We start from the raw sequence: 26719 nt of genomic DNA on the forward strand, positions 1-26719 counted from the left end.
CTGCTGAAATAGCTGATGCATGTATCTTGATGGAAGAATAGGACAGGCCTGTGTGGAAGAGCTCTGCCAAGTACTCCAGGATGTTGGCTATGTTTACCAGTGTCACATCTTCTCCCTTTGCAGTACTCCAAATGAGATATCTTTTCCATTTTGCTGCATAATTCTTTCTTGTTGAAGGTCTACGAGCCTCCAGGATTATGTCTTTAACCCTTTGGGATAAATTTGGGTTAATTGCTGTTATGTAATGTTCCAGGCCGTTAGCTGCAGAGTTTTCAGGTTTGGATGCAGGATGTTGTAGTTGTTCTGTGTTAACAGTAATGGGATCAGGGGTAGTGCCCATATTTGTTCGAGACATGCTCCTCAGCAATGGGTACCAATGTTGTCTTGGCCAGTCTGGAGCTATCAGAATGATCCTTGGACGGTCCTCTTTGATCTTCAGAAGCACCTTGTGCATCAAAGGAAGTGATGGGAATGCGTATGCTGTCAGGTTTTTCCAACTGAAAGATAGGGAGTCCACCTTCCAAGCAAGTGGGTGGTACGTCCTTGTGCAGAATTTCTTTAGCTGGTGATTGAGTGGGGATGCAAACAAGTCTATTTGTGGTAATCCCCATTCTCTTGTGATGGCTTTGAAGATGTCCGGATGAAACATCCATTCGTGGGCATCTGTGGTAGTTCTGCTTAATATGTCTGCTAGAATATTTTCTTTTCCTGGTACAAAAATTGCCTGTAACTGAATGTTGTAGTTCAGGGCCACATCCCATAGGTCCAGTGCCAGCCGACATAGAGGATATGAATGGGTGCCTCCCTGTTTGTTGATGTACCACATAACTGTGGTGTTGTCTGTCCTTATCATCAACTGACCTTCTTGGAGAAATGGTCTGAATGACTGGTTTGCCAATTTTACTGCCAGCATTTCCTTTAGATTTATGTGTAGGCGCAGCTGGTCTTGAGTCCATAAGCCTTGTATGCACTTGCCCAGCATGTGTGCCCCCCAACCGAGGTCTGAGGCATCTGTCGTGATGGTTTGGCTTGGTTGGCTGTTGCAGAAGGGCAATCCTGTGTTTGACTGACAGGCCTGAGCCCACCATAGGAACTCTTGTTTCAGGCATGGGATTATTGGAATTTTGGTTTCTAGGCTGTGCTTGTGTTGGGACCACAAATTCTTTAGGTACCATTGTAGCTTTCTCATATGCAGTCTGGCATGAGGGACCAGAATTATGCAGGATGCCATGAAGCCTAGAGCTTGCAGTACTTTTCTTGCAGTTAGATGGTTCTGCTTTGTTAATGCCAAGAAGTAGAGAGGTAGTTGCTCTTTCTTTTCTGCAGTTAGGAATGCCATTTGTTTTGATGTGTCCAGCTCTGCACCCAGAAAGGTTATTCTTTGGGATGGAATAAGCCTCGACTTTTTTATGTTGACTGTATATCCCAAAGCTTGCAGCAGGTAAATGACTCTTTGTAAGTCTTCTGTTAACTTGCTTTTTTGTCCGCTTGTATCAGGCAGTCGTCCAGGTAGGGATAAATTTGGATCCCCTGAAGTCTGCAATGAGCAATTACTGATGCCAGGCATTTCGTGAACACTCTAGGCGCAGTAGATAAGCCAAAGGGCAATGCTGAAAATTGATAATGCTCTGATCCTGCAAGAAATCTGAGGTATCTTCTGCAAATTGGTCGTATGGGGACGTGCAGGTATGCCTCCTTGAGATCTAGAGTTACCAGCCAAGACTCCTTGCCCAGCATGGGAAGAAGCTGCTGTAGGGTCAGCATTTTGAATTTTGGAACAATGAGGAATGTGTTTAAAGCGGACAGGTCTAGAATGGGTCTCCATTTGTTTTCTTTTCTTGGTACCAGGAAGAGTCTGGAGTAAAATCCTTTCCTTGCTCCATAGATGGTACCTTTTCCACAGCTCTCATTCTTAATAGCTGAGATATTTGCTTTAGAGCTTCTGTCCTTTGAGTAGGTGGTAGGTTTGGCATTCCTCTCTTCCCTGGTAGAGTATGGAAATGGAACCTGTAACCTTGGTCTATAGTTTGCAAAATCCATTTTTCCCTTGTGATGCAATGCCAGTTTTTTGAAAATAAGGTTAGCTTTCCGCCTAAGGGTGCTTCTAGTTGTTCCCTGGTAGGCGGTGCCACTGTCAAGTCACTGTGATTGAGTTGTTGTAGTGGTGGTGGCTGTGTCCGTGCCTCGCTGATTGTTACCTTGCCACTGGCGTCCCCTGTAGGCACCCCTGGATTGGTTTCTGCCTCTAGAACGCCTATTCCTGCCTCTCTGAGTCTTAGAGGAGTCCGGAAAGGACCAATTCTTGGAGGGCCAGTTCCTGCTAAACCTTGGAGGTTGAACCTGTAAGAAATCTTTCACCGTTTGTACAGATTTCGCCTTCTCTTCCATCTTTTTTAGTACCTGCTGAGCAGGGGAACCAAATAAATTGACCTTGTCCATGGGTGCATCCAAAAGCTTTGATTTGACATGGTCTGGTAATGCCTGTTCTTTTAACCATGCATGTCTCCTGATAACTGTGCCAGTCATGGCTGATCTAAAGGAAGCCTCCAGTGCATCATAGCCACATTTTAAAGAATGGTTACTAACCTGCTGTATGTTATGTACCATTTCCTGAACATATTTTTTAATCTAAAGATTCTTCAGAGGACAGCTTTTTAGTTAACTGGTCAAGCATAAACTCTTGATATTGAATCATATGAAATTGGCAGTTCAAAGCTCTAGCTGACAAGGTAGCAGAAGTGTAAACGTTTTTTACCCCATCTCTCTAAGGACCTGGATTCCCTTTCAGAGGGGAGGGGGTTTTTAGTAGAAGTAGCTGCTACAGCTTTAGGGCCCTGGGAGATAGTCTCTGGATCTTCAAAAGGAGCCTTGTATAAATGGTGATGAGTGTCCGGGACCCTGTAGAACCTATCGAGCTTAGCAGGAGCCGGAGGTAATGAATCAGGAGCAGTGCAAGCATCATTAAATGCATCATCTACAACAGAAAGAACTGGAGGTATAGCTAAAGGCCTATGTTGTGGTAAATGTAGAAAGGTTCTAAGCCTTTTTCTGGAGTCTGAGAAATCTTGGCCCTGCCATTGAAATTGTTCCCTCATAGCATGTAAGGTTTCCCCAAAGGAAAATTCCTCAAGTGGAGAGGCTGAAGGAATGGACTCTTCCGCATCAGAGTCTTCGTAAGGAGAATAAGAAGCCTCAGGAGGGTCTGTATGTTCTGAGTCATCAGAGGAATCATCAGTGGATACTGGTTCAGGGGGCTCTGCTCAAGGCCTCTTTTCTGGAGGTGGGAGAGAGGGCCTGTCTGGATGAGGCTGTGATCCACGAATTAAAGAAATTAGATCCTCAGCTAAAGAAAGCATATGAGAGCTAGTGCTGGGCCTGTGTGAGGAGGGTTTGGCAGGCACAGTTTTTGAAGTTTTGGCTGCTTTAGCCCTGGCAAAGGCCTTAATAGACATGGCTGCAGGAGGCCTAGCAGCTCCACGTGCAGGGGTTGAAATATCCAGGGGAATAGTGTCTGATAATTCCTGAGAAACCGCAACAGAAGGTTGGATTTCAGAAGACGATTCTACCAGGTTAGAGGAGGCCTCGGTAGAAGGCATGGTTTCGGCTGAAGAAAGAACCGCTTGCTCGGTTTCGGCCGAAACCGAGACACTCGCGGTTTGCTTAATCGCGGTTTCGGCCGAAACCGCGGACCGCGAGTGCCGGTCCTTTTCTTTACGTTTTTGGAAATTTGCGTTGTCGGAGGATCCGACGGCATAATATAGGCAAAATCAGAGCCGAAAATCTGTTCAGCAAACTCCGACCGACGTCTAAACGTCCGTCGGTTAAAAGAAGCACAGGCTAGACAAGCTGCTACGTCGTGGTCTGGGCCTAAACAATGTATACAGTAGGAGTGGAAATCTTTATGAGGTATTTGTTTCCCACAAGATAAACAGTTATTCACTTTCTCTGACATCGGCTGAGGCAAGAAAGAGTCCCCAACGGGGTACTTAGCTTTTTAGAAGTCTTCGAAGTAGTATTCGGTAGTAGTAATCTCTGGATCTGACCGACCGGCACTTGCGAACAGCTTCTGCTTTGGGCGCCACGCGGCAAGAAAGACGGAGGAAGATGGCGTTGGCTGATGCCTTTATACCCGAAAAACTGCAGCGATGACGTTGGGTGAAGTGCGACACCAGCCGAAGCCGGACCCAGACTTTGGAATCCGGCCGACCGCAGGGCTGCCTGACGACAGGACAACCCATTTGTAATGACTGCAGATGCATCCTTGAAGGACATCTACTACGACTCACAATAGACAAGAACCTAAAATATGACCTGCATATCACCTAGGCCATCAAGAAAACTCACCAAAATTCAGGCTTCCTCTACTGAATCAAACACTACCTCACAGACTTGTCAAGAAAATCCTTAGCATCATCCTACCTTCTCCCCTCCTTCTCAGTGCATCACCGATATTAACCAACATTTAAGCCACTCTACTAAATAAGAGGCATGCTTTAACAAAATAGGCAAATTTGTAGCTAATGCTTCCTACCATAAACACCACTGCTTAAACATTAAAGAAGTTCAGCTAGCTATAACTACCTAATCACCTTACATTCACTTATTTATAAATTGCCCATATAATACATAAACCACACACATGCCCTTCTCTGCAAAACATTCTCAAGCACTACTCCCCACCAAGTTGCCATTGGTCAAGTAATCAATGCCTACTAATTTCCAAATCCGGTAATCCAGCTAAGACTCACTACATTAGTCTTGCATAACCAGATACAGGAATTCTCTGCCTATCCCACAACAACTGGACAGCTGTGTATCTAGCTTTAGGCACAACTAAAACAGCACCTAAACTTTTCCTGGCTCTGCTCTTTCTCTCTCAGATCTCTAGACTATCATCGACCCTTAACTCGCCAGCTCTACTATCTTATCCTGCAAATAATGTACACAAATTCTATATACATTTATAATTGTATTCTGCTTTTCATCACTCCCATGTAAATCAAATTTGTATTGTTGCATACATAAATTAAACTTGTTTATTACTGTATAGCACTCCTACATAAATTGCATTAACCTCTGTCTTTGATTGCATTACCCATTGCATTATTCTAAAACCCATTTCTACTGTTAAGAAACTGAAATTCTTTTTTCTATGTAAATTTTTTTTTTAATTTTTGTAACTTTATGGAGCATTTCTCCCTGAGTCCCTGCTGAAAATGGGACAGTGCCCAGTTGGGCTATCCCGGTAAACAAAAGGCAATAAATAATAAATAAATAAATTAATTTTATAACACACATAAAGCAAATGTAGGATGTATAACACAGTGAACACCATAACAGACTACTGACATAACATGTACACAAGACCATGACGACTTAAAACAGAACCTGCATCTAATATTAATCATAGCAAGGAAAAACATATCTGCGTTACAGTATTGCAAACAAAGTCAATAATCCTGGTATTCATTTATTTTTAATTATTAACCAAATATGACAGCTGGTCCAATGACCACTTTCAGACAGCCCAGGTCAACATTGCAAAACCAGTACACATATTGATTGACAGTATTATGTAACATTAATTAAATCTGGAAAATAGAACACTGTTACAATAATCAGTGTATAAAATCGTATTCATTTCAGAATCGTGAAATTTCGAAACACCAAATTTCATATGACTGAAACCATGTGATCTATGTTTCGGAATATCGAAATTCCAAAACAAATAAAAAAAACAAAAAACAAAGCAATTTAAATGTTTCTGCAGGGGGGCAAGCCTCTTGCACTCCCCACACCCCTGCTACTTAAATATTCCAAGTCCAAGTTTGCATTACAGCGAGGAAAAGGGAAATCTCCCATTCCATGCTCTATGCAGATCTTCGTTCACAATGTCGGGATTCTGAAACTTCGGCCATATAAAATTCGATCTTACAGGATTTCAGCATTGTGAAGTGTTCCCATAAAATCACATCACACTAACACTGATGAAACATAGAATAAATTGCTGATACATCAGTCAGTACACAAAACCGCAATACAAAGCAAGTTACTTACAACAGAGCGATGTAAAAGATGAGTACCTGTAGGAAAGATATTTCCAGATGAAAGCAAGCCAGGTAAGTTGTAGTTTTTAGTAAATGTAATAATAATACTACCGATTAAGAACTGTATAATAAGATGTACTGTATACATGAGATATAGAAATGTATTAATGAGATATACTGTATACATGAGATATACTAAGTATTTACATCATTTACAGTATGCAAAAGTACAAAGACAAAGCATCAGAAGAAAGAAAGGAGAAAAACTGCTGCTATACTTGTTTGTCGAAAATTATGTTGGAGTGTGCAAAGTAAAGGAGGAAGACTAAGAAAACAGGAAGAATGAGAGAGAAAAGTAAATAATAGAGATACAGAAAACAGAAATAAACAAGTTAGCTACAGAAGCAATGGGAGCAATCTTAGGATATGAGAAGAAATGTCAACGACATCTGACAAAGAATGTAAATGAGTTAAAAAATCTAAACTTCATCACAGGAGTATAAATCTTTTAATGCTGAGCATTTTCGTCCAAACATCCATTCACTAAAAGTCAGGTGAACCATGTATTACCATGCCCCATAAAATGTAAGAACTAAAAACCAAAAAGACCATCAGTTGGATTCCATAATATTTGGCAGTTTTGCTGACTGCAACAATCTTCTCATGATCCAACTTGAATATTAGAAACTATCTGCTCCAAAACTGATAGATTTATAATTTGCACAAATTCTACTATGTCTGCTTAATTCATTATTTTCATCATTTATTCGAATAAGTTCATAGGTGTCTACTAGGCTAACAACCACAAGAGCCTTTTTAAGCCTAGCCATGCATACCAACTCTCTGACGAGTTCTGATACCGCTGATAAGTGTAAGCAGGGACTTGGGAGATTAAATGTTTACAAGCAAGGCCCAGGAGATGAACCATTTACAGGTTGCCTGTGTCCATCTAAACCAGTGATGAATTTCCTGTTCCCCATCCAACTGTCCAAGTTGCACTTGAATTGGGTTAGGGAGGAACTCTACTTCACATGGTTGAGGAGCCTGTTCCTGAAACAAGGTATTCTCTGTGATAAATATTGGTCTCTCCAGCAGGTCCTACTTATATCACAGGCAAGGTTTAAGTCTTTAGAAGGAGTAATTTTGGTGCTTTTTGTTTTGTGGATATGCAGGAGGTCCATCAGAGTGGGGGTCTGACAATGCCCTGTATGCCAGGGATAGATCTCATCTCCCCTCAAAAGCCTGTAGGAGACAGAATACAGGGATAGATCCTTGAGGTGGTCTGCACAGGACATTTTACTTGCGTCCTGTAATCTTTTAGTGAGGAACCTCCGTGGACGTTCCAATTGTTGAATTTGCATGGTTAGGTATATACCAAAGGGGGTACTGTACTCAATGATATGTCTGATGGATGCCAAATACAGTGGAGCAATGACTTCCTTGGACATAGATGCCATACCTTTGCGCAACAAAGAAAATCTAAAGGTATTACTGCACAATGCTAGGAGTTTAAACAAAATCTCCACTCCCTAGAAGCTCTCTTCACCCTAGAGAATGCTGACGTCTGTGAGGTCACGGAGACATGGTTTAAAGCAGTGGACAGCATGTGACGATAGGAGGTACTGCCAGCCATGCCAGAAGTGGACAGTGGATGTATAACATATGCCAGCACAGCTAGCTGGAATTTTGTAAAGAATTATATGTCATTTGTGTATCAAACTGATTTGTACAGATGCCTGCATTTAAAAATGTATTTGAAAAGTTGCTTGTGTTAAAATGTATAAAGAGTGCTTCCTGCTGGACAGCAAAGAAATGTACATGCATTATTGTAACTGAATGAAATGCATATGTTTCAACAGGGGATACTGGCAGAGCAAAGGTTAATCACAATGTAGCTGCAGCGAACTTCAAAATACATCTGAAAATAATTACTTTATGTTTTACGCTATAAAGATGTTATGCCACAGTTTTGAAGGGAGACAGAAATGCAATAGCTGTGCTAGAGAATAGTTTGCAGCTCCTGTAGGATGAGTGAAATGATTTTATGACTTCCAGCAGCTGCCCCATATCTGAGAAAAGCTGTGTGTATGGCAACAAGTAGGTGCTAAATTCCTGTCAGCTTCTAGTTTTGGGAAGCGGAGTTAGAGGACCAGATGCAATGTCACTGTACAATCAACTCAAATAATATTTAGATAGTGGTAGGAAATTGCTCTCAGCATTCTGTATTCTATCTTGGATCTGAAAACTAGGACCACACACCCACAAATTATCTTGTCTTGCTCTATTTAGTAAGTAATTTAACTGGGGAACAGTAATTCTCTTTAGATTAGTCAGGAAAATATAGTGAGATTAGAAATACTGTTTTTCTGTAACTGTGTGAAACTTTCCATCGGAATTATTTTTAATATTCCTTGCGACTGAAACTCTGGTGTTTAGTGTAAATATATATTTAGTATTTTCAAGTTCTTTTATTATTAAATATATTTACATTTTTTATTGTGGCAATATTTAAGCGTTGAGAGTATCTGCATATATTTATTTGGTGATATCTCTGACCACTCCTGAAAGCCTGGCTGTTTAGTCAACATTACCATTTGTATTAATATTAATTTCACTCAGTATAATTGGGTACCCTTGCAAGAGCCTTAGGTAGCCGGCTTTGCAGTGCTTGGTGGCAGTGATAACTACCTTATACTACAGACTGAAGGGGGCATAGCAAGTAAAACCATACCATGCCAGCCTTTCCCAGGTGTGCGCGTGGGTGTGTGCAAATTAAAGTGAGTGTGTGTCAGCTACTTGGACTAGGGACAGGAAGCACTGGTTTCACAGAGAGAATGGTGGAGAACTTGGCTTGGGCACTCGGCTGAGAACTTAACTTTGCATCTGTAGCAGTGGGAAGTCTTATTGGGGACCTGGAGGGAGACAGAGACATCCAGACCCTGGGCTGTGTGTGCGCCCTGTGTGCTCTTAAGGGAAACTGTGCTTGATGCAGAGAGGTCTGTATTTAGAAATACTGAGTGTATCCAATTTGTATTCCAAGTGAACATCCCTCTCCAGTGTCAGTGGTGATGGTTCAAGCTCCGTGATTAATGGCCCAGCATGGGGACGTCACTTATTGGTGAGCAGTGGTGGGCATCACATATTGGTGGCAGTGGTGGGCACTACAGAGCACACCAACAGAGCAAGGTTATAATGCCTTCCACACATTTAAACCAGCTACTACACAGCCAGGGACTAAAGGTGGAGGTGTCACTATTTACATAAAAAATAATTATACCTCAAGGCTAGTCAAACGGGACAATGCACATGAGCTGCCCCATGTTCAAATCACCATAGGCAAAATCCAGCACCACTTCCTTGCAAGCTATAGGTCCCCCCTCTATGACCCAGGAAACTCATACCATGCATTTAAACTTAATGTTTATTGAATGTCATAAATATGCTAATAAATACACCTATGTAAATGGCATTCAGTTTTACACACAAAAAATGCCGGGCATGAGTAGCACTGAGCCATGTAAACCACTCTTTGGGAATTACAAATAAAGTGCTTCATAATTTTTATAGGGATCTTTCTTGGTTTTCTTCTTTGTATTTTACTCACACAGTTTCAATTTTCTGACACAGTTGGTGTGGTTAAAAAAAGCAGCAACCGAACCTATTGGAAAAGCTAAATTTGGATCAATATGATCTGTATCTAGAAATATATTTGATGAGTATCTGCATACACACGTGTGTGTGTGTGTGTGTGTGTGTGTGTGTGTGTGTGTGTGTGTGTGTGTGTGTGTGTGTGTAAGCTCGCTCTAATGAAATAATTACAGGAAGCTGCATGCCATGTGTTGCACTGTCTTACTAAAGAGATCAATCAAAGTGAAGATTTCATGGAAATTACTCAATAGCCTCAGTGTGTCTGTCTTACTTACTTGCCATTCACATGCAGCATGTCAGCATATAGAAGAAACATTTGCAGAACTGGAGAAATACATTGGCAGGTGTGAATAATACACCCGATTTATCTGGAAGCTCAAAAGTATAGTACCAGCTTAGAAAAATTGCTGGTTTGTAACTACCAGGAATTCTTTTGTTAAAGACAACTTAACAGCAAACGAAAAAATTCAGTTGCTTCCTCCCTTGAAGTAGAAGAGCCTGAAAAGTTACCGTGTACTAATATTTTGGCCTGCCTCTGGTGAAGGAACCTTAAGTGTGTTTAACTTTTTTACTTGTCATGAAGAGAAGAATGGCAAAATAGCGCTACTTACAGACTCGTTCATAATTATTGCAAGCCTAGAAACAACTTGCTATTTACTCACTATTTCTTCTTAACAAGAGCAGGTTTTGCAGAAGGTATACAAGCAATAATGCCCAAAAGGGAGCGTCATCAGGGAATTAATGCATAACCTTACCACTTCCGGAAGGATGTTAATTCCCTGATAATACCCAACCTGGAAAGCATTACTGTGCTTCGAGAATGGGCAGTTAAATTGTTTTGTATTTGTGTTTTTTTTATTACTGTACACTTTTTTTTATATGTTCTTAATCTAAAATAGTTTTTCCACCTAGTGTCTCAAACTTGCTGTAGCATATGTAATAATTGCTGGAGGAAATATTTTACATCCAAAAAAGGTTTAGTATTTAAAGTCTGCACAAACACATACATACACATTCTGTTGAGTGAATACACCTCAGTTATCTTAGTGTGAGCAAAGGAATGGAAAAAATTATAGAAAGCAAGGTATTGCAATCACACCTCCCCCCACACACACACCTCTCATGCCTCTAAATTTCCTTGATTTTATCAAATAATTCAGCTTTGTCCCTCTTGGTATATTTGACTTGCAGGTAAACTACTGAGGATTAATGTCAGTTAATAATATCAGAGTTTCATACTTATTGTTTAGCCAATGCATGCTGATGGACTGCCTGTTGCAGTCAAAAAGTTGGACTGGGGTTTGGAAAATTACAGTGGTGGAATGAACTTAATGTAACTGTTTAAAACAAAAAAGCTGGTATGCACTGCTCTGTCTCTCTCTCTCTCTCTGACACACACACACCTTTACTTTTTATTTTAAGTTTGCTATACAGCGAAGCTGCAATTATCGAGTGAAAATAAATTGTGGTTGTTTGCTTTTTATGTACAAGCTTCATGACACCAAGTGGCTGACTTTTTTTTTGTTTTGTTTTTAATCAGGCACTGAATGTTCATTTTCCAGTCAAGGTGAAGATATACAGTCTGACCATTTTCTAAACATAAAACTAGATTACAGAGTTGAACTTGATGAGTACATTAGTTACTAATGGGAGACAGAATAGCTTGTGTTGTAAAAAAGATGGGACAAGGGCCAGACTTTTCAGGGAAACAGACGTCACTTTAGTAAAAGATGTGGATGTGAGGAGAGCAAGCAAAATTATTAGTGAATGGCACAGTTAAAAGAATTGACTGAGAAAAGGATGTGTGCAAGATAAAATGCTGGGTCAAATCAGCAGTAAAAAAAAAAATGAAGATGCATTTCTTAGGTAATGGATAAAAAAAGCAGAAGCACACAAGGATTTGCCATGGCAGTAAGGACCAGAAAAATTAATTCAAGCCTCATGTACTACATCTGGCTCTAGCAAGAAATGAAGGGTTGTCCTGTTTTAAATATATTTTATACAATGGGTTTTAGAATAAGGGTTTTTAAGATGTACAAATGCAAAAACAAGCATGTTCAAAAGAAAGTGCAAGTTACTGAACACCAATGTGAGCATGAGTTTTTTGTGGGTATCACTTGAGTAAAAACACTACAATGAAGTATGAAAATATTTTAAATGCACTGACACAAGAGTGCAACTCAAAGAAATTCAGTGACATGATGAACAAAATGCTGAATTTAAGCTAGGCACATGTACAGAGTGTAATATTTTGCCTTAAGGCACTTTTGAAGCACTGGAGAACAGGTCTATATCACTTAACTGAATGGCTATTCAGGCAAATAGCCATTCATCAAACCCCTGTTTGTTGAAACCGCTCTTCATCGAACGGCAGATTTTAACTAGGGCAAATCAGCGGTTGGCCACCATCTGGAACTTGCCCTTTTCCCCACTTAAGTGCGATCTCAGAGTAGGTATATTTACTTAAGGAGGTGTGGGGGTGCCCCCCACCTTGGTAGGTTTTAAGTTTTATGTTTTTTTTTTTTTACGGTGGTTTGGTTGGCCAACCACTAATTTGCCCTACTTAAAATTTGCCATTCGATGAAGTACACTTTTGACAAATAGGGGTTTGACAAATGGCTATTCTCTGAAAAGCCATTCGCTAAAGTGATATAGACCCCTGGAGAACAAAGGTAAGGAAACAGACCGCTTTGAGCATATGAACATAATTTGGCCTCTCGATGGGACCAGCAGCAAAATCTGTCAACATAAAAAGTACACAATCCTTTTTTGAAACTATAGCACTTAAGTAAATTCTCAATCATTTTCAGTATGTGGTTTGTGAGAATCTAGGAATCGTAAAACCAATTCACAATCACACATTTCACATGTACAGAATCAGTCAAACCACAAAAGAGAGATTTCAGATACTGTGCATACCCACAGCAATGATATTGCAAATGACTACTTTGATGTTACTTACAGGTTTAGGACTATCACAAAATAAAACCAGATTCTATGCCGCTGACACTACAAGAAAAGTACCAGCAACTTTCAGCAGTACAAATGTGCAGGAACTACAAGCATTTAGAGTCAAAAGAACAACTGAAAAGTATAGTCATCACTGTAAAGCAAAACTGGATTTAAATGTCCATTGATCGGCAATAGAGGAATAATGTGATTAAATGACAACATACTTGTAGCTCTAGATGTGATCTCATTAATGCTGAATGGCAATTTTTTTCAAGACTAGATATAAACCAATATTTCTTCCAGATAAAATTGTCTTTTTAATGCACAATTAGGAAGGTAGATATCCCTTAAACTTCTGTTCAGTACTTCAGTGCCAGTGGCATTTCAAAGAGATGGTGTACATATAGCCAAAAGATTGGAAAATGATCTATACATAAATGATCTATTAGTGATAAATCAGACACAACACACCAAGGCAGCATAATTTTAACTTAAACAGGAACAGATGTACAATAAGAATGACAATCATTAAATACATCTGTGTCAGTCTAATGTCAGAGGTCAGAAAACTAATGAAGAAAAAGGGCTAACACTGATTTGCTCAAGCTCTATATGCTTGTATTGTTAGTTCTAGCCTGCTGGCTTTATGTGCTGCTTAGTCACTATTCATTGTAATGCTGCAATCAGCCTTGAAAGTCAAGTTATAATGCACCTCTGCAATAGATGCAGCCATAATTATTTTCATGTTTTAAGAATAACTGTTCTTTCAATGAGCTGCAGTGACTTCAAACTGTAAATGTACAACTTGAATGGAGGGGGAGGTGCCAGATTGTAAAAATGTTTGTTTTGAATTCTGGCAAACTTAAAACAAATGCCCATGAAAAAAAAAATCTTCACAAGTTTACAGCTAATATGTAATTCAAGTAACATTCGCAAGCATAAATGTATATGTATCTGTGTTTAGAACTTCAGCATTTTGATATAAAACAGCACACCCAAGACAAGTCACATCAGTTGTGCAAAAAGGCAAGCAGTTATTATAGAAGTTTCTACGCAAGTTTCAATAGGTTGTGTTTGTACCTAACATGCCTAAGACAACAGTGACAGTATTATGTCTTTAAGAATGTTGTTAGAGGAAAAAGACATAGTCTGTGAATGAAGCTACTTACAGGAAGAGGGTTTTGAATTGCTCAAGAAACTAGTTACATATGCACCAACATAAAAATGCTATGATGTGAATAAACCAGCTGCACTGCAAACAGATGACAGACGAAATGCTATCAGAGCTGCATTCTTACAATACAACATTCCAGTTGCCTACCGAGTATTTGCAAATGCAAAAAAATGGATATGCTCAGATATAAAAGGAACTCTAGTTTATGGATGAGAAATTTCATGAATATGTCTTATGGTAAAGAATTGCATCTGTAGACAGACTACAATCCTTTAAAAAGTACTCTCAGTTTCTATGGAAGACACCACTAAGACTGCAGAAGATGTTAATAAATCTTCAATGTATGACTTTAAAATGAAACATAAGCCAGGCATGGAACTATAAATACCAGACATACTGAGAAAAGCTTTTTTTTTTACCCCAGTAGCTTGAAGAACTGCTATATGTACTACAGATTTGATTAATTCCACAGAAAAAGCAAATAAAAAGGATTTCTGAAATGTACTAACACTGAATTAGAAATGTAGCTAATGAAATAACTGATAATTTTGCAAGTCAGCTTTTTGTTATCGGTAAGGAAACATATTCAGTCTTAATCTTCTTTCAAGAAAATGAGATGTTTTCTAGGGTTAATGTTCAAACCTGACAAAATAATAGTTCCCAGTCATCTGGGACAATAAATGCTTGAAGTGACACATGAATCACATTTGGAAATTGTACAAAGCAAATAAACAGCAAGATGTCTAATGATCTCCAAAACAAGGTCAACTCAAATAGAACAAAGTGTGTGTGTGGTACAATCTGCAGTTCACACCATAACAACATTCCAGTAAACACATGGTAGTATATCCAGGACCAGATCATCCATGCAGCTGAGTGGGAAGTGATCTGACCATGTTGAAGACGTACATTACATCTTTGTGAATTATTATTCTAAATTTCCTAAAATAATCATTATGGCATACAGGTGCGAGTATGATTACTGCATTTAAGTCTATATTTTCAAACAAAGGGATACCTGTGATTGTTATATACTACCATGATCCACAACATAAAAGAATATTTTGGGTACACAATGCAACTATCCAGTTAACACTACCCACAGTCAAACAGATATGAAGACAGAACTATCCCAAACAGTAAAAAAAAATCATAATAAAGACCAGCAGAAAAGGCCATGAGGACAAACTCTTTTCTTGCATTTCTGGAAGATGTAAATACCCCATCACATGGATTTGTGTCTCATCAACTCAAATGTCAATGGGCAGAAGGCTAAAAAGCAAATTACCTACTTCACCTGTATTTCTGATGTCTGGAAATCACTACAAAATAACAGAAATACTACTATGACAGAAAAATGAAAAATACTTCCAGATTTACATATTGGAGTTAGAAAGGGGAGGGGGGGATTAGAACATAAAACTATGGGAATAATTGGAAAACCAATATTCTATGTTTTAGTGGAAAGCAAAGAATTAGTATGGTTTGCATAGCTGTCAAGCTGTAACTAGCCAGGGGGCTTCAGCTCCAGTACTGGTTGGCAAGCTGAAGCTAGAGCCCCACTAATAATGGAAGTCCAAACAGAACTTTCTCGCCACAAAAATGCTTTGAAATAATCTTCATTCATGCCACTCCTTCAACTTGTCATTTACACAATAAACAGTACTACTTTTGGACAACAACAAAAACATATTTCTGTTTGCAAGTTTGACTAGTGACTGTCCATCCTCCTTGTCAGTTGCAATCTGGAAGAAAGGAGCTCATAATTAACAACTTTACTTGCAGGATTGTTGTCAAAAGCTCACAGAATCATGAATGTACAAAGTTTCCAACTTGACCAAAGAGACTGGCTTAATTGCTCTATTAAATACTTGGTAAACCTGCATGTCTGATGTCTCCCTAATGTTTTTATTTGAATTTTTAATTAAACAGTCATCACTGCAAGAAAAGCAAGTGTTAATCACCCAACCTGACTAGTACTGAGAAATGTCAGCTAGTTTAGCAGACTTGGCAGACAAAACAATCAGAGTGCCATTCAGCTGTATGAGTGATAGATGTTTTTATGTATGGTATTCTGTTTACAAAGCAGTAGTACAACAAACACGGTAACAAGTGAATACTGTATTGTGTTATAGGCAAATAAATTACTTAAACTTGGAAATTTTAGTTACTACTTATTCAACAAAGTTGTCCAGGCTTAACCAACAATAACTAACGAGTCATGGATTTTGCATAATTTCTAAGAATAAATCATTATGACAAATTATGACATGATATATCACAGTACAGGTACACGATTCAATTAAATTCATCAGTGATATTTCTAAAGTAAGAAGTAAGGACTGAGTAGGTAAACATAAGCTCCACGTCAAATAAAATGCATTCCTTATATTAATAGGAGAAATGATGGAAGACATGTTAATTAAAAAATATTTTCTGTAACACACATTTTCCAGAACTGGCTAATCATCTTAGACGAGGTTAAATGGCTGAATAAGTTTGCCTCTCATGCAATTCTAACTTGGAAAACTGTTAACAGTACGCCATAAAAATATCTCATGAAAGTCACAAATGCTATGACATTGTTCAGTGTAGAAAGGTACGATATGCTTGTCCAGATTTCCAAAACAGCAATCTTGCCTACTTTTAAGTTCTTGCTGAACCCATACAAAAAGGAAGGGGTTGATGTACACTTTACAACATATATTAGCTGTTTTCACAATGTGTACAAGTCTTTCATTTCTTAACGTTTTAAAATGCTCTGCTTATGAAATGGTGTCACTCCAATTGCCAAAAAAATTCCATTGATCACAAATTATTGCCAACATCACTGCCTGAAATACCATAATGCATGAGTCTGTAACAATTCAACACAAGATTCTGAAGAAGTCCAATGAAAAAGGACAAAAGCACAAAATAAATTGTTTGTCTATGCCATTTCGTGGTGGTTCAGTTTTTTTTTTTTTTTAAGTCTATTAGAATATTTATTCCACAGGGAAACCATATCATGTATGAGGGCTCTGATGCCATACCCTCCTTACTTAAATATATTCCTGCTAATGTTGCAAAGCCATGGAGGAAGGAAAACCACCCTGAAAATTTGAACACACCACTTACAATTATAGTCCCAGAATAGTAAACATTCTCGATGAACATAATACTGAGGAACCAGGCCTGAGGACTTAAGCACTTACTAAATACACACTGATCACTGGGAGGGAACGTTTATCAAACAGCAGTTCTATGTTTTAACCAGAGTTCCTACCATGGTCACAGCCCTTGGTGAGACTTGGCTTCTCTGCTGTTGCTTGAATTTTTTGGCAGGAAAAGCAACATTATGGCTATAATATAGTATTAGACATGTTTGAGGATAACCTTTATTGAGTCATATTACCTAGTATGAATGGATAAAATGTTTTTTTTTTTTTCTAAAATCAAAAGGCAAGTTAAAATAAAAAAAAAATGGAAAGAGTAGGAAAAGGATACAGGCAGTGTAGTGCCATGTACCCTCTGACTTTCTTACTGTCTTTTGTACTGTTGCTACAAAATTCATCTTAAATTCATTACATACAATTGAAGCCATTCGTAACATATTGTGCCAGTTTTCTACTCCTTTGTATGAATTATAATTTCATTTATTGGAAAGAACAAAATATGAACTACCCAAAGCACGCTAAGTGGATGGTAACCACACAATACCATCATAATCTATTTTTTAATTTACAGCAGCAGCATTATTCATCATCAAAGCATGTGGTATTGTGCCTTACTTAAATAACATTACAGGAAATTTCTACAATAAAGTTAAATCAGAGAGAGAGAGAGATGTGGCATGCTGAAAATACTGTTGGCAATAAGAGAGATCCAGTCTTTGCTTTATTTACATTCAAATTTTTGCAGTCTAGATCACTCTCACATTAGATGCATAACCTGGGCTTTCAACGCATGGAAAATCATTGCTTAGACTGAGATCTATGGCATATAATTTTACGTACGTGCAATACATATGTGAAACATTACAAAGCTACATAAACTAGAAATAAAACATTGTATATCTGTCCATGGTTTATCTGCACTGGTATCAGCAGTCTCACAATAAACCAGAACACGTTTTCCAAAGAGTTGTTAGTCTACCAGTTTTTCATACTTGTGGCCAAACAGAGCTATGTACCATAAGCCTGTATTTTTATTTAAAGTGGAGTTAAAATACCTCATCAAGCTATAACATACCTTTACTGTACAACTTTATTTACTCATTACATTAATTTGAAATATGAGCTCAGACATTAATAAAAAAAGAAATATCAAAATAACACTATTATCATGTAAATGTATTATGCATACAATTTCGATCATAATGCTATTCTTTACTCCTGTGCATTAGAACGTACAGAATTACTTTTCATTTCCTACCAACTAATTATTTTAGTTATCGATTTGGGCACTGGTGTGTGTGTGTGTGTGTGTGTGTGTGTGTATGTGTGTGTGTGTATAGCTCCCAACTGCCTCATTTATTTATTTATTTTTTTTGGAAAATTACTTCCATCATCTTTTAAAAATGAGCAAATGTCTATTTCATTTCTTTCCTTTACAATATTTATGACTTCAGTTACAAACTGTTTAATCTTTGATTTCCACTTTCATACAATTGCTTTTTTTGGGTGCTCATAACATTAAACTTAATAAGGTCTTTCAATGTCTTGTAGGTTCATAGGCAACTACTAGGCTATCTGCCCTTGTGGGCCATTTTTAACCCTAGCTAATTTCAATTTTTGTGATCACATTAACCTATCCCACTTGGTTAGAGATTGGCCTTACCTATCCCATGATCAATAATTGTATATTACTCACAATGAGAATAAGTGAGATCGTATCATAGATAATTTGAGGAGACCCATGCATGGAAAAAAGCATTTCGAAACTGCCTCTCCCCATTAGTAGCACAGGGGGCAGACTTTGGGTAAAATTTCTGATTCCCATCCACAGATCCAAGTTGCGCTTGAATATGGACAGAGATGAATTTTATTTTATGTGGCTGGGGAGTGTGTTTCAGAGCAGAGATATCCTTTGCAAATATATACCTGTCCCTCCAAACCATTTTCTTGATGTTGCAGTAGAGGTTTAGATCCCTACACAGAGTATTTCTGATGACATTTGACTTGCTAATATGCAGTAAATCAATAAATACTGGATGAGAGGATGCCTTGTATGCCAAATACAAATCACCTCTTAGCAGTCTGTAAGATAGAGAGTATAGTGACAGGACTTTGAGATGGTCCATAGTCAGTTCACATCGGACATGTTGTTTAAGCCTTGTGCCCTTTTCGCAAAAGTATCTCTGTGGATGTTGTAGTTGTTGCTTGTGTCTGGACAGATGCAATCCAAAAGGGGCATTATATTCAAGGAGTGGCCTAATGAGGGCTTAGTAAAGCAGGACAGTGACATCCCTAAAACCAGACAAAAATCCCTTTGTTTATAAGCTGTGCAATATAAAAAGGACTTTCTTACAACAATGAACACATGCTGAATAAAAGTTAAGTCATTGCCCACATAAGTTCCCAAATTCCAACAACTAGGTTAACACTTAGAGGTAACATTTTTTTTCTTGACAATTCTAAAACGAAACACCAAGTTAATGCATCATCTCTTTGGTTAATATAATATGCTTCCCTAGCAGTTGTGTCAAAAAATTGCACGCATTGTAATTGTTTTCTTGACAATTCTAAAACAAGACACTAGGTTAATATGTTATCTCTTTTGGTTAATATGTTTCCCTAACACATATCAGGATATCTGCATGGAGTCCTTAAACTCAGTTAATTCCAAACATTCCACAAAAGTTTTAACCAGTTTCCTCTCTTATTCCCTTCACATCTACAGCATTTGTTTTGTTTGAGGAAAAATCCTCTAACATCTACACAGAGTCTAAAATTATCTGTCCATGCTTATCCATCAAAACAGTTTGAATCTTCTAGACATTGTAGTATACCTAGAGGCCTTATCTTATTATTTCCTCCCATTGTTCTGTTATAATTTGTCATTCTAATCTTTCTTCCTTGCATTTTTGTAATCTTAATTCTTTCAGTAATCATGTTATATTTTGTAAGCCTTATTATGTTTCACAACAGCATATTCGCTACTTTGTTTCACCAAAACTCATACCCAAGCTAATCTTTCATTCAATACTCCCTTTCCCCTCTCTCTCTTTGCCTATATTCCATGAAGATTCCCTGATACGGAAGGTAATCTTTAAGATGTGCATCAAAAACTGCTTGGCTTCTTCCTTCTCTATGATCATCCCTTCCAATTTATTTGCTTCCAGCAATGCAATGCCTTTGCTAGTTTCCTCCAGTTACTTCATACTTTCTCTTGCCTATTATTTTTTTACTCTTTGTTGTAAGTATTCAAATTGGCAAAAATCTCCCTTCTACACTTCCTTACTGGTTTAGACTTTATAATACTGACTGCTACTGTATAAATATAATACTCTATATAATGGGTTGCATGCGTCTTAAGAGCTTGCCTTCAAAAGCCTAGCTTCTCTGTATCCCTTGTAATTCCATCCAGTGCCGCACATCATCTTTTTTCATATCTACCTGCTTGTGCTACATGTAAAAGTTTCCAGTCTGTCTGGTATTCCTAATCTCACCTGTTCAAGAGAAAGAACCAAACCCAGATACCGAATACAAATCCACAATCCAACTTGTGCATATGGAAGCCACTTGCCACCTGTTCAACAGGAAAAAGCAACTTACCCCATTTTACTCTTTCCAAATAAATTACTTCAATAACTTTTCCCCTGGCTGATAAAAGCTTTCTTAGCCTATGTACAGGACCAACGGAACTACAAACATTCTCAGTGCTTGTACATGGCCCTTACTTGGTACTTTTTAACCTATGTTTTTCATTTTTTTTAATTTCAATAATCATCCACTTGCTGTCTTCCGTCACAGGCTATAAAACACCTAAGAATGTTTTTTGTTAACTTCTGTGAAAAGTACACTGGGATGATATTAAAATGAAATACAGTGAGGATATCTCAGCATTGTGTTTCACAGTCTCTTCAAATTCTACCCATTCACATGTTCATTGTCTGGGTCACTGTTATTTACTTTTGTCACAAAAAGGGTGATTTTGGTAAAAAGAAAAGCTCTATGTGCAATCCTTCATATTTTAGTGATTTAACAATGCTGCTCCTTTAAGAAGGGACCTTTTTTATTATACTCCAGGCAAACTCTGTGACATGAGTCTGCAACCCCAAGACTCACCAAAAATTTTAGAAACCTGGCACCCATGATGACCTGCTGAAAACTTACAGAGAAGGATGATTTCCAGCTGAGGTCACTTAAATTCTTTGCTGTTGTGTAATGGAAGCTTCCCCTTTTTAACATTCTATTGTTTGTCAGTCCCCTTAAATATACCTCTACAGATTTTCTTAAGGAGGAGACATCTCTTTAACATAGTGGGGTAAGCCTAGTAGTATGACAAATTTCGCAGCCAAACAAGGAATCCTGAACATCGGGGGAAGCTCATGAAACAAGGAGACACTGGGATTTTGGATGCACACCTTTAAGGAGAATAACAATAATCATGCAAAATATTACATCCATAAAGTAGCAGAAAGTATTCTAAGAACTAAACCAACACAGGAATGGAGAAAGGAAATTCTGCTGATAGGGATGACTGCAATTAGGGATTCAGACAATAGGCAAGAGTGGGCTGGAATTTACTGGAGAAAACTGGCAAAGGAACCAAGGTATTGGGAGCAAATAACTAGAGAAGAAAAAATGATAGAATGGGAAGATGCCAACAATTTATTTGGACTGCAAGTTAGAGATTGCCTTCCCTATCAGGATTGATATCAGAGTACAGGAAAAGAAAAAGAAATAGGGGGGGGGGTCCTAAATGAAAGACCAGCACTGGCAGAGATTTTAAAAGAATCTAGAACAGAAGCTGCCATTAAAAAAGGAATAATTAGTAGATCATATAAAATATTGCATGATAATTATAAGAATTAATGAGAGGAGGTTAGAAAGTACTGGGAAGAGAGATTGGATAAGCAATTCACAAAGAAACAATTGGAGGATATATATATATATATATATATATATATATATATATATATATATATATGTCTCCCAGATGTGCAACAAAAATCTAGAAGAGTTAGTATTTTTGCCTGGAAATGTTTACATAGATATTTTTATACCCCAAGTTGACTCCACAGAATTTTTACTCAGGCAGACAGTAAGTGTTAGAGGTGTGAAGGGGAAGAAAGAGATAACTGGAAACATATTTTCTGGGAGTGCGGTGAGATGACGGACGTTAAGGATTACCTGTGTGATGCAATGTTGGAGAAACTGAGTGGGCAGACTGGTCTGACGAGGGAGATGATTCTTCTGAGCTATGATACAGATCAGAATTGCCTAGACATGGGTAAGGCCTTGCTGTGTCTAATAATGGTTTCTGCCAAAAAAGCAATTACTAGAAAAAGGAAATTAAAATCTAAAGCAACTATACTGGAAGTAGTAAATATAGTAACAGAGATAAAATAACTGGAATTGAGATCTTTAGAAAAGGGTAGCAGCAAACTACATAGGAAGAAATGGGAATTGTAGGAACAATACATTCAAGGGAGGAATGAGGTTAAAAGGCAGCAGACTTAAATGAGCTATGTAATGTTTGAGTGAGAAAGATTGGGTAGGTTATAAGTGATGCATATTGTTTGCAAATGGGACTGTGTCACTATGTCACTATGGTTTGTGATGTAAAATGCTTGCATTTAGGATTGTGTCGGTGTGGTTTGTTTTCATTTATACAAACGTATGACTGCCTATATAGTAAGTGATGGTTTAATAAAGATGTTTCTTGTTTAAAAAAGAGGCAAGAATTGACTAATTTATGTAATACTGCCTAGGTTATATGATATATAGTGATATATGTGAAGTATAATGTTTATGTTAATATAGTTTGATTACTTTTATATGAATGTAAATTTGCCTGTCACAAGTGATAATTTAATAAAGGTGTTTGGGGAAAAAAAAGAAATCCTAAACATCCTCCAAGATAGCTATCGATTTTGTCAACTTCTTTTTAAACATTTACTTTACAAAGAAGGGAGTGCCAAGACCCTACTGCTGAATGCCAGCAGGAAATCTTGAAAACTGCACTATGAATGTCACTGAAAAGATACTTCAAAAGAAAGCAAACTGCTACAAAAACAACATTACAGAAGGCATGTATGCAAGTACAGATCCAAAGGTATACTAGACAGTCTCATTCAATGGACATTAAGGAATGCCATTCATTATATTTTATAGCCTTCCACAACCTACACTAGTACACAACATTTATCATGGTCACCACGTAGACCTTGCCGCACTGATCTGTTTGTTGGAGGCACTGTCTGATAGCCAGTTACCCGTATATTCCAGGTCTTTGTGTGGTCATAAGCTGCAGTAGCAATGACTGAAACAGAACTAAGATGAATGGCGAGGAAAAGCATTATCTGGCAGATCATGTAGCTGTCATCCACAAACAAGATTTGTAAGATTAGAGTTGTCAGTTTTCCTGAAAGACATCCTCTAAAGCCAATAGCAATATGATTGGAGAGGTTCTCTAGCTTGCCAAGGAATTCAAATGGTTTCCCCCTGTTTGTTCGTGCTGATGAACTTTCTTCTTAGATGCACTATGACCCACAATGTTGGATTTCAGTGAAGAAAAGGAAACAAAATGGAGGACATATTGTCTTTCACCACTGTCATTTCACAACTGTTGCTGGATGCTAATAGCCAAGATGCCAACAAGACTGAGAACCTGGGGTGTTAATGTGCATGTATGGACAAGGGTACCTAACTGCTTGCTGAGAAAGAGATGATGATGATCATTTCATAAGCAACAGCAAAACTGGTGAGAGCAGCTAACAATTTTACCCAGTAACTGAGAATGCCTTGTAAAAGGTCAGTGTTATAACATTTTATTTGCAATTTTTTAATCAGCACAAATGTGAACTCAGAATGGAACCAATCCACCACTGCTAAACGGAAGAGAGAATGTGGCACTCATATGGTAAGTAGAGAAAACTACAAACTAACAAGCACTACATTTAAATGGTGGTCAAAATCTTGCTTAGCTAGGAACTTACCGTCTCACTTTATTATAATGATGCAGAGAATTTTACTACAATAAAATCTTGCCACTAATGCTCACACCATGCCAACGCAGTTATACACATATACATTGTTCAAGCAAAGTACTGATAATTTAAAAGCAAGTTATTAGTGATATCATCTGTTACCTATAGAGATCAGATTCTAGGAGTGTGAGTTGCCGTGCTATTTCTATAGGATGAAGGGTCATGAGATCAAAAGTATCTATTTGCCCAGGTTTACTGATGTGCCACTCAACTGGCGGAGGTGGACTTCCAAATGTAATATTATGGCTGATTCCATTTGCTTGAGTCTGTTGTTTCCTTTTAATGATTTTCATGATGGATTCTACCCACTTCTTCATAGCCTTTCCTGTAAAGGAATAAAGAGGTTTATTTAAAATAGCACTTTTTAAAAATGTGATAACACTGGAAATTAGTTAAAAGACTACATATTTTTTCTTACATGACAGCTTTTTAACTGTAGTTATCCACTGTGTGAGATAGTTGCTTTCAGAAACTTCAATTTCAACTACTTCAAACAGCATTGTCTAAATAAGCAAAGTTTTAACCGTTCTTCCCAGTTCAATTAATTTTTCCACACTCAAATCAGACCTTCTTCGGATATATTTTTATTTGGATACTCTGTTAACACTGGTTTAACCAACACAAAGAATGCTTCAGGCTACAAATGACTCAGAAGGTCTTGTCTCACTGACATTCTTTTTGAGTTGCATGCTTCATCAGAATTGCTTTTTTTAAATAGTTACTACATTTTGGCTGTCCAGAGGAATGATATTAATTTGAGTTTACAGGACTGAATTAAAAAAAATCATATATTTCGCTTCAAGGAGAATTTGCAAGCAATTACAAAAAGAAACGGACAATAGTAATCTGAAAACCTATAGATCGTTAAGTGTAAGAAACTACTGACTGAAACACATGCTACTTACGCTTACTGATGGGAGAACGTAAACTAATCAACAAGCTGTACATACGACTCAAGAATGACACTTTGAGCCCAAAGAATGTCATTCATGTACTATAATGATTCTGTGCGGCTACAACATGCACCTTCTGCATAATAAACTAATAAGACAAAAATCCACGATGCTGCCAAGAGCACACAAACAGTTTATTGCAACACACTGAATAGACTAAGTGCTTTCACCCATAAATCTGTTGGGATTCTTCAGAGTAAAGTTAACCATACAAGGCTGCCCTTTATAAAGCAAAATAAATAAATAATCAGTCAATAAATTATGCCAATGTCCAATAAAAAAAAATATACAATAAAAACATTCAAACGTTCAATATAAAATTCAAACATTCAATATAAAAACATTCAGTACAAAAATGTGCAATATGAACCTACAATATAATGAACCAAGCAATATAAAAAGGCTATAAAGGCTCACTACTGCTAAAAAATGTAGTTTAAAAACTTGAAGACTTAGAAATATTAAAATAGTGTTAAACCACTTGTGCAAATCTGTAATACAAAACACATAACATCAAAGCAAAATTTTTAAATTATAGCAATGTCAAAAAAAACGTGATTTGCATTTCAAAATACTGGAAATAGAAATACTGTCATTAATACCTGGTGGTTTGGTTGCATCTAATCAGAGTTGCGATAAGCATTCTCTTATTTCCAATAAAGTTTTAAAATCACCACCGGCATCAATCTTTGGTACCCTATCAATCACGAAAAATAAAACCTTTAAAAATTCACACATGACTCACTGTGGGTAAATAAAGCACTAACATTTTTCTTATTTCTGATGTCTCTGTTGTGCTCTAAAATATGCTTTCTTAACTTACGTACAGTTTTACCCACATAAAATGCAGGACAACTTAAGTAGGTAGCTAAGTAGATGACCATCTCTGTGTTACAGTTACAATGCCCTGGGCATTTAAATGATCTTCTATAGTTGCTAATATACACATAAGGACCATCATTAATAAACTTGCATGTACTACACATACCGCATTTACTCATATGGGAAATGTTGTGATAAGGGTCACTGGACCTCTTTCTAGCAATTCTTTCAAGTTTACCCCTCTACTGTATGTAAAAATGGGTGCTGGGCCCAGTGTGTCTCTTAGATCACCAATAAATACATGGTCACATGTCATTTGGATGATCCTCTTTACTTTAGGTGCTGTGTGGTTGTATTCTAATATCATAGTAGCACTCTTGGTAAATTTGTTTTGTTCTGTAAACCCTTGGTTAACAGTGTTAATCAAATCTCTTTTGTCATTCAAGAGAATAGGCTAAAAGGTGGACTTCCTTTTCTTGAGGATCACATTTTGTGTCCTAAGCAGTAGGTCCATAGGGTAACCCCTGTTCCTAAACATATCTATAAGTTTAGACATTTCTTTCCTAAATGGTTCATCTTGGCTAACTAGCTTTGACAAGCGAACCATTTGTCCTTTCACGACAATTTTCTTTAGGGTATAGGCATGACAGCTCTCGAAATGGAGGAAGGAATTACTGTAGTTTTTTTTTTTTTTTTTTTTTTTTTTTTTTTTACAAAAAATGCTTGAACATATTTCCCCATCCTCTTTGTACAGGAGGATATCCAAAAATTCAATTATGTCTAAATTGCTATGACTGGTAAACTTCAAAAACCCAGTCGTGCTTCCCAGATAGTTAATAAATTCTAGTAATTCCTCCTTTGTACCTCTCCATAAAATTAATATATCATCCAGATATCATAAATAGATGATCATTTTGGGCATATAATT

General features: G+C 37.6%; 1 protein-coding gene across 1 annotated transcript in view; it reads right to left on the minus strand.

Annotated features, from left to right (window-relative positions):
* The window catches only part of SOS2 (SOS Ras/Rho guanine nucleotide exchange factor 2), a 2018564-nt gene that overhangs the window by 697015 nt on the left and 1294830 nt on the right, over positions 1-26719 (minus strand). Inside the window, exon 14 of the mRNA XM_044074288.1 lies at positions 24119-24341. Coding sequence (XP_043930223.1) covers positions 24119-24341 — 223 coding nt within the window. The remainder of the gene's footprint in view (positions 1-24118; positions 24342-26719) is intronic.

This window comes from Protopterus annectens, chromosome 6.part0, assembly GCF_019279795.1.
Source record: "Protopterus annectens isolate FY-2018-M chromosome 6.part0, PAN1.0, whole genome shotgun sequence".
Taxonomy (NCBI): Eukaryota; Metazoa; Chordata; order Ceratodontiformes; family Protopteridae; genus Protopterus; species Protopterus annectens.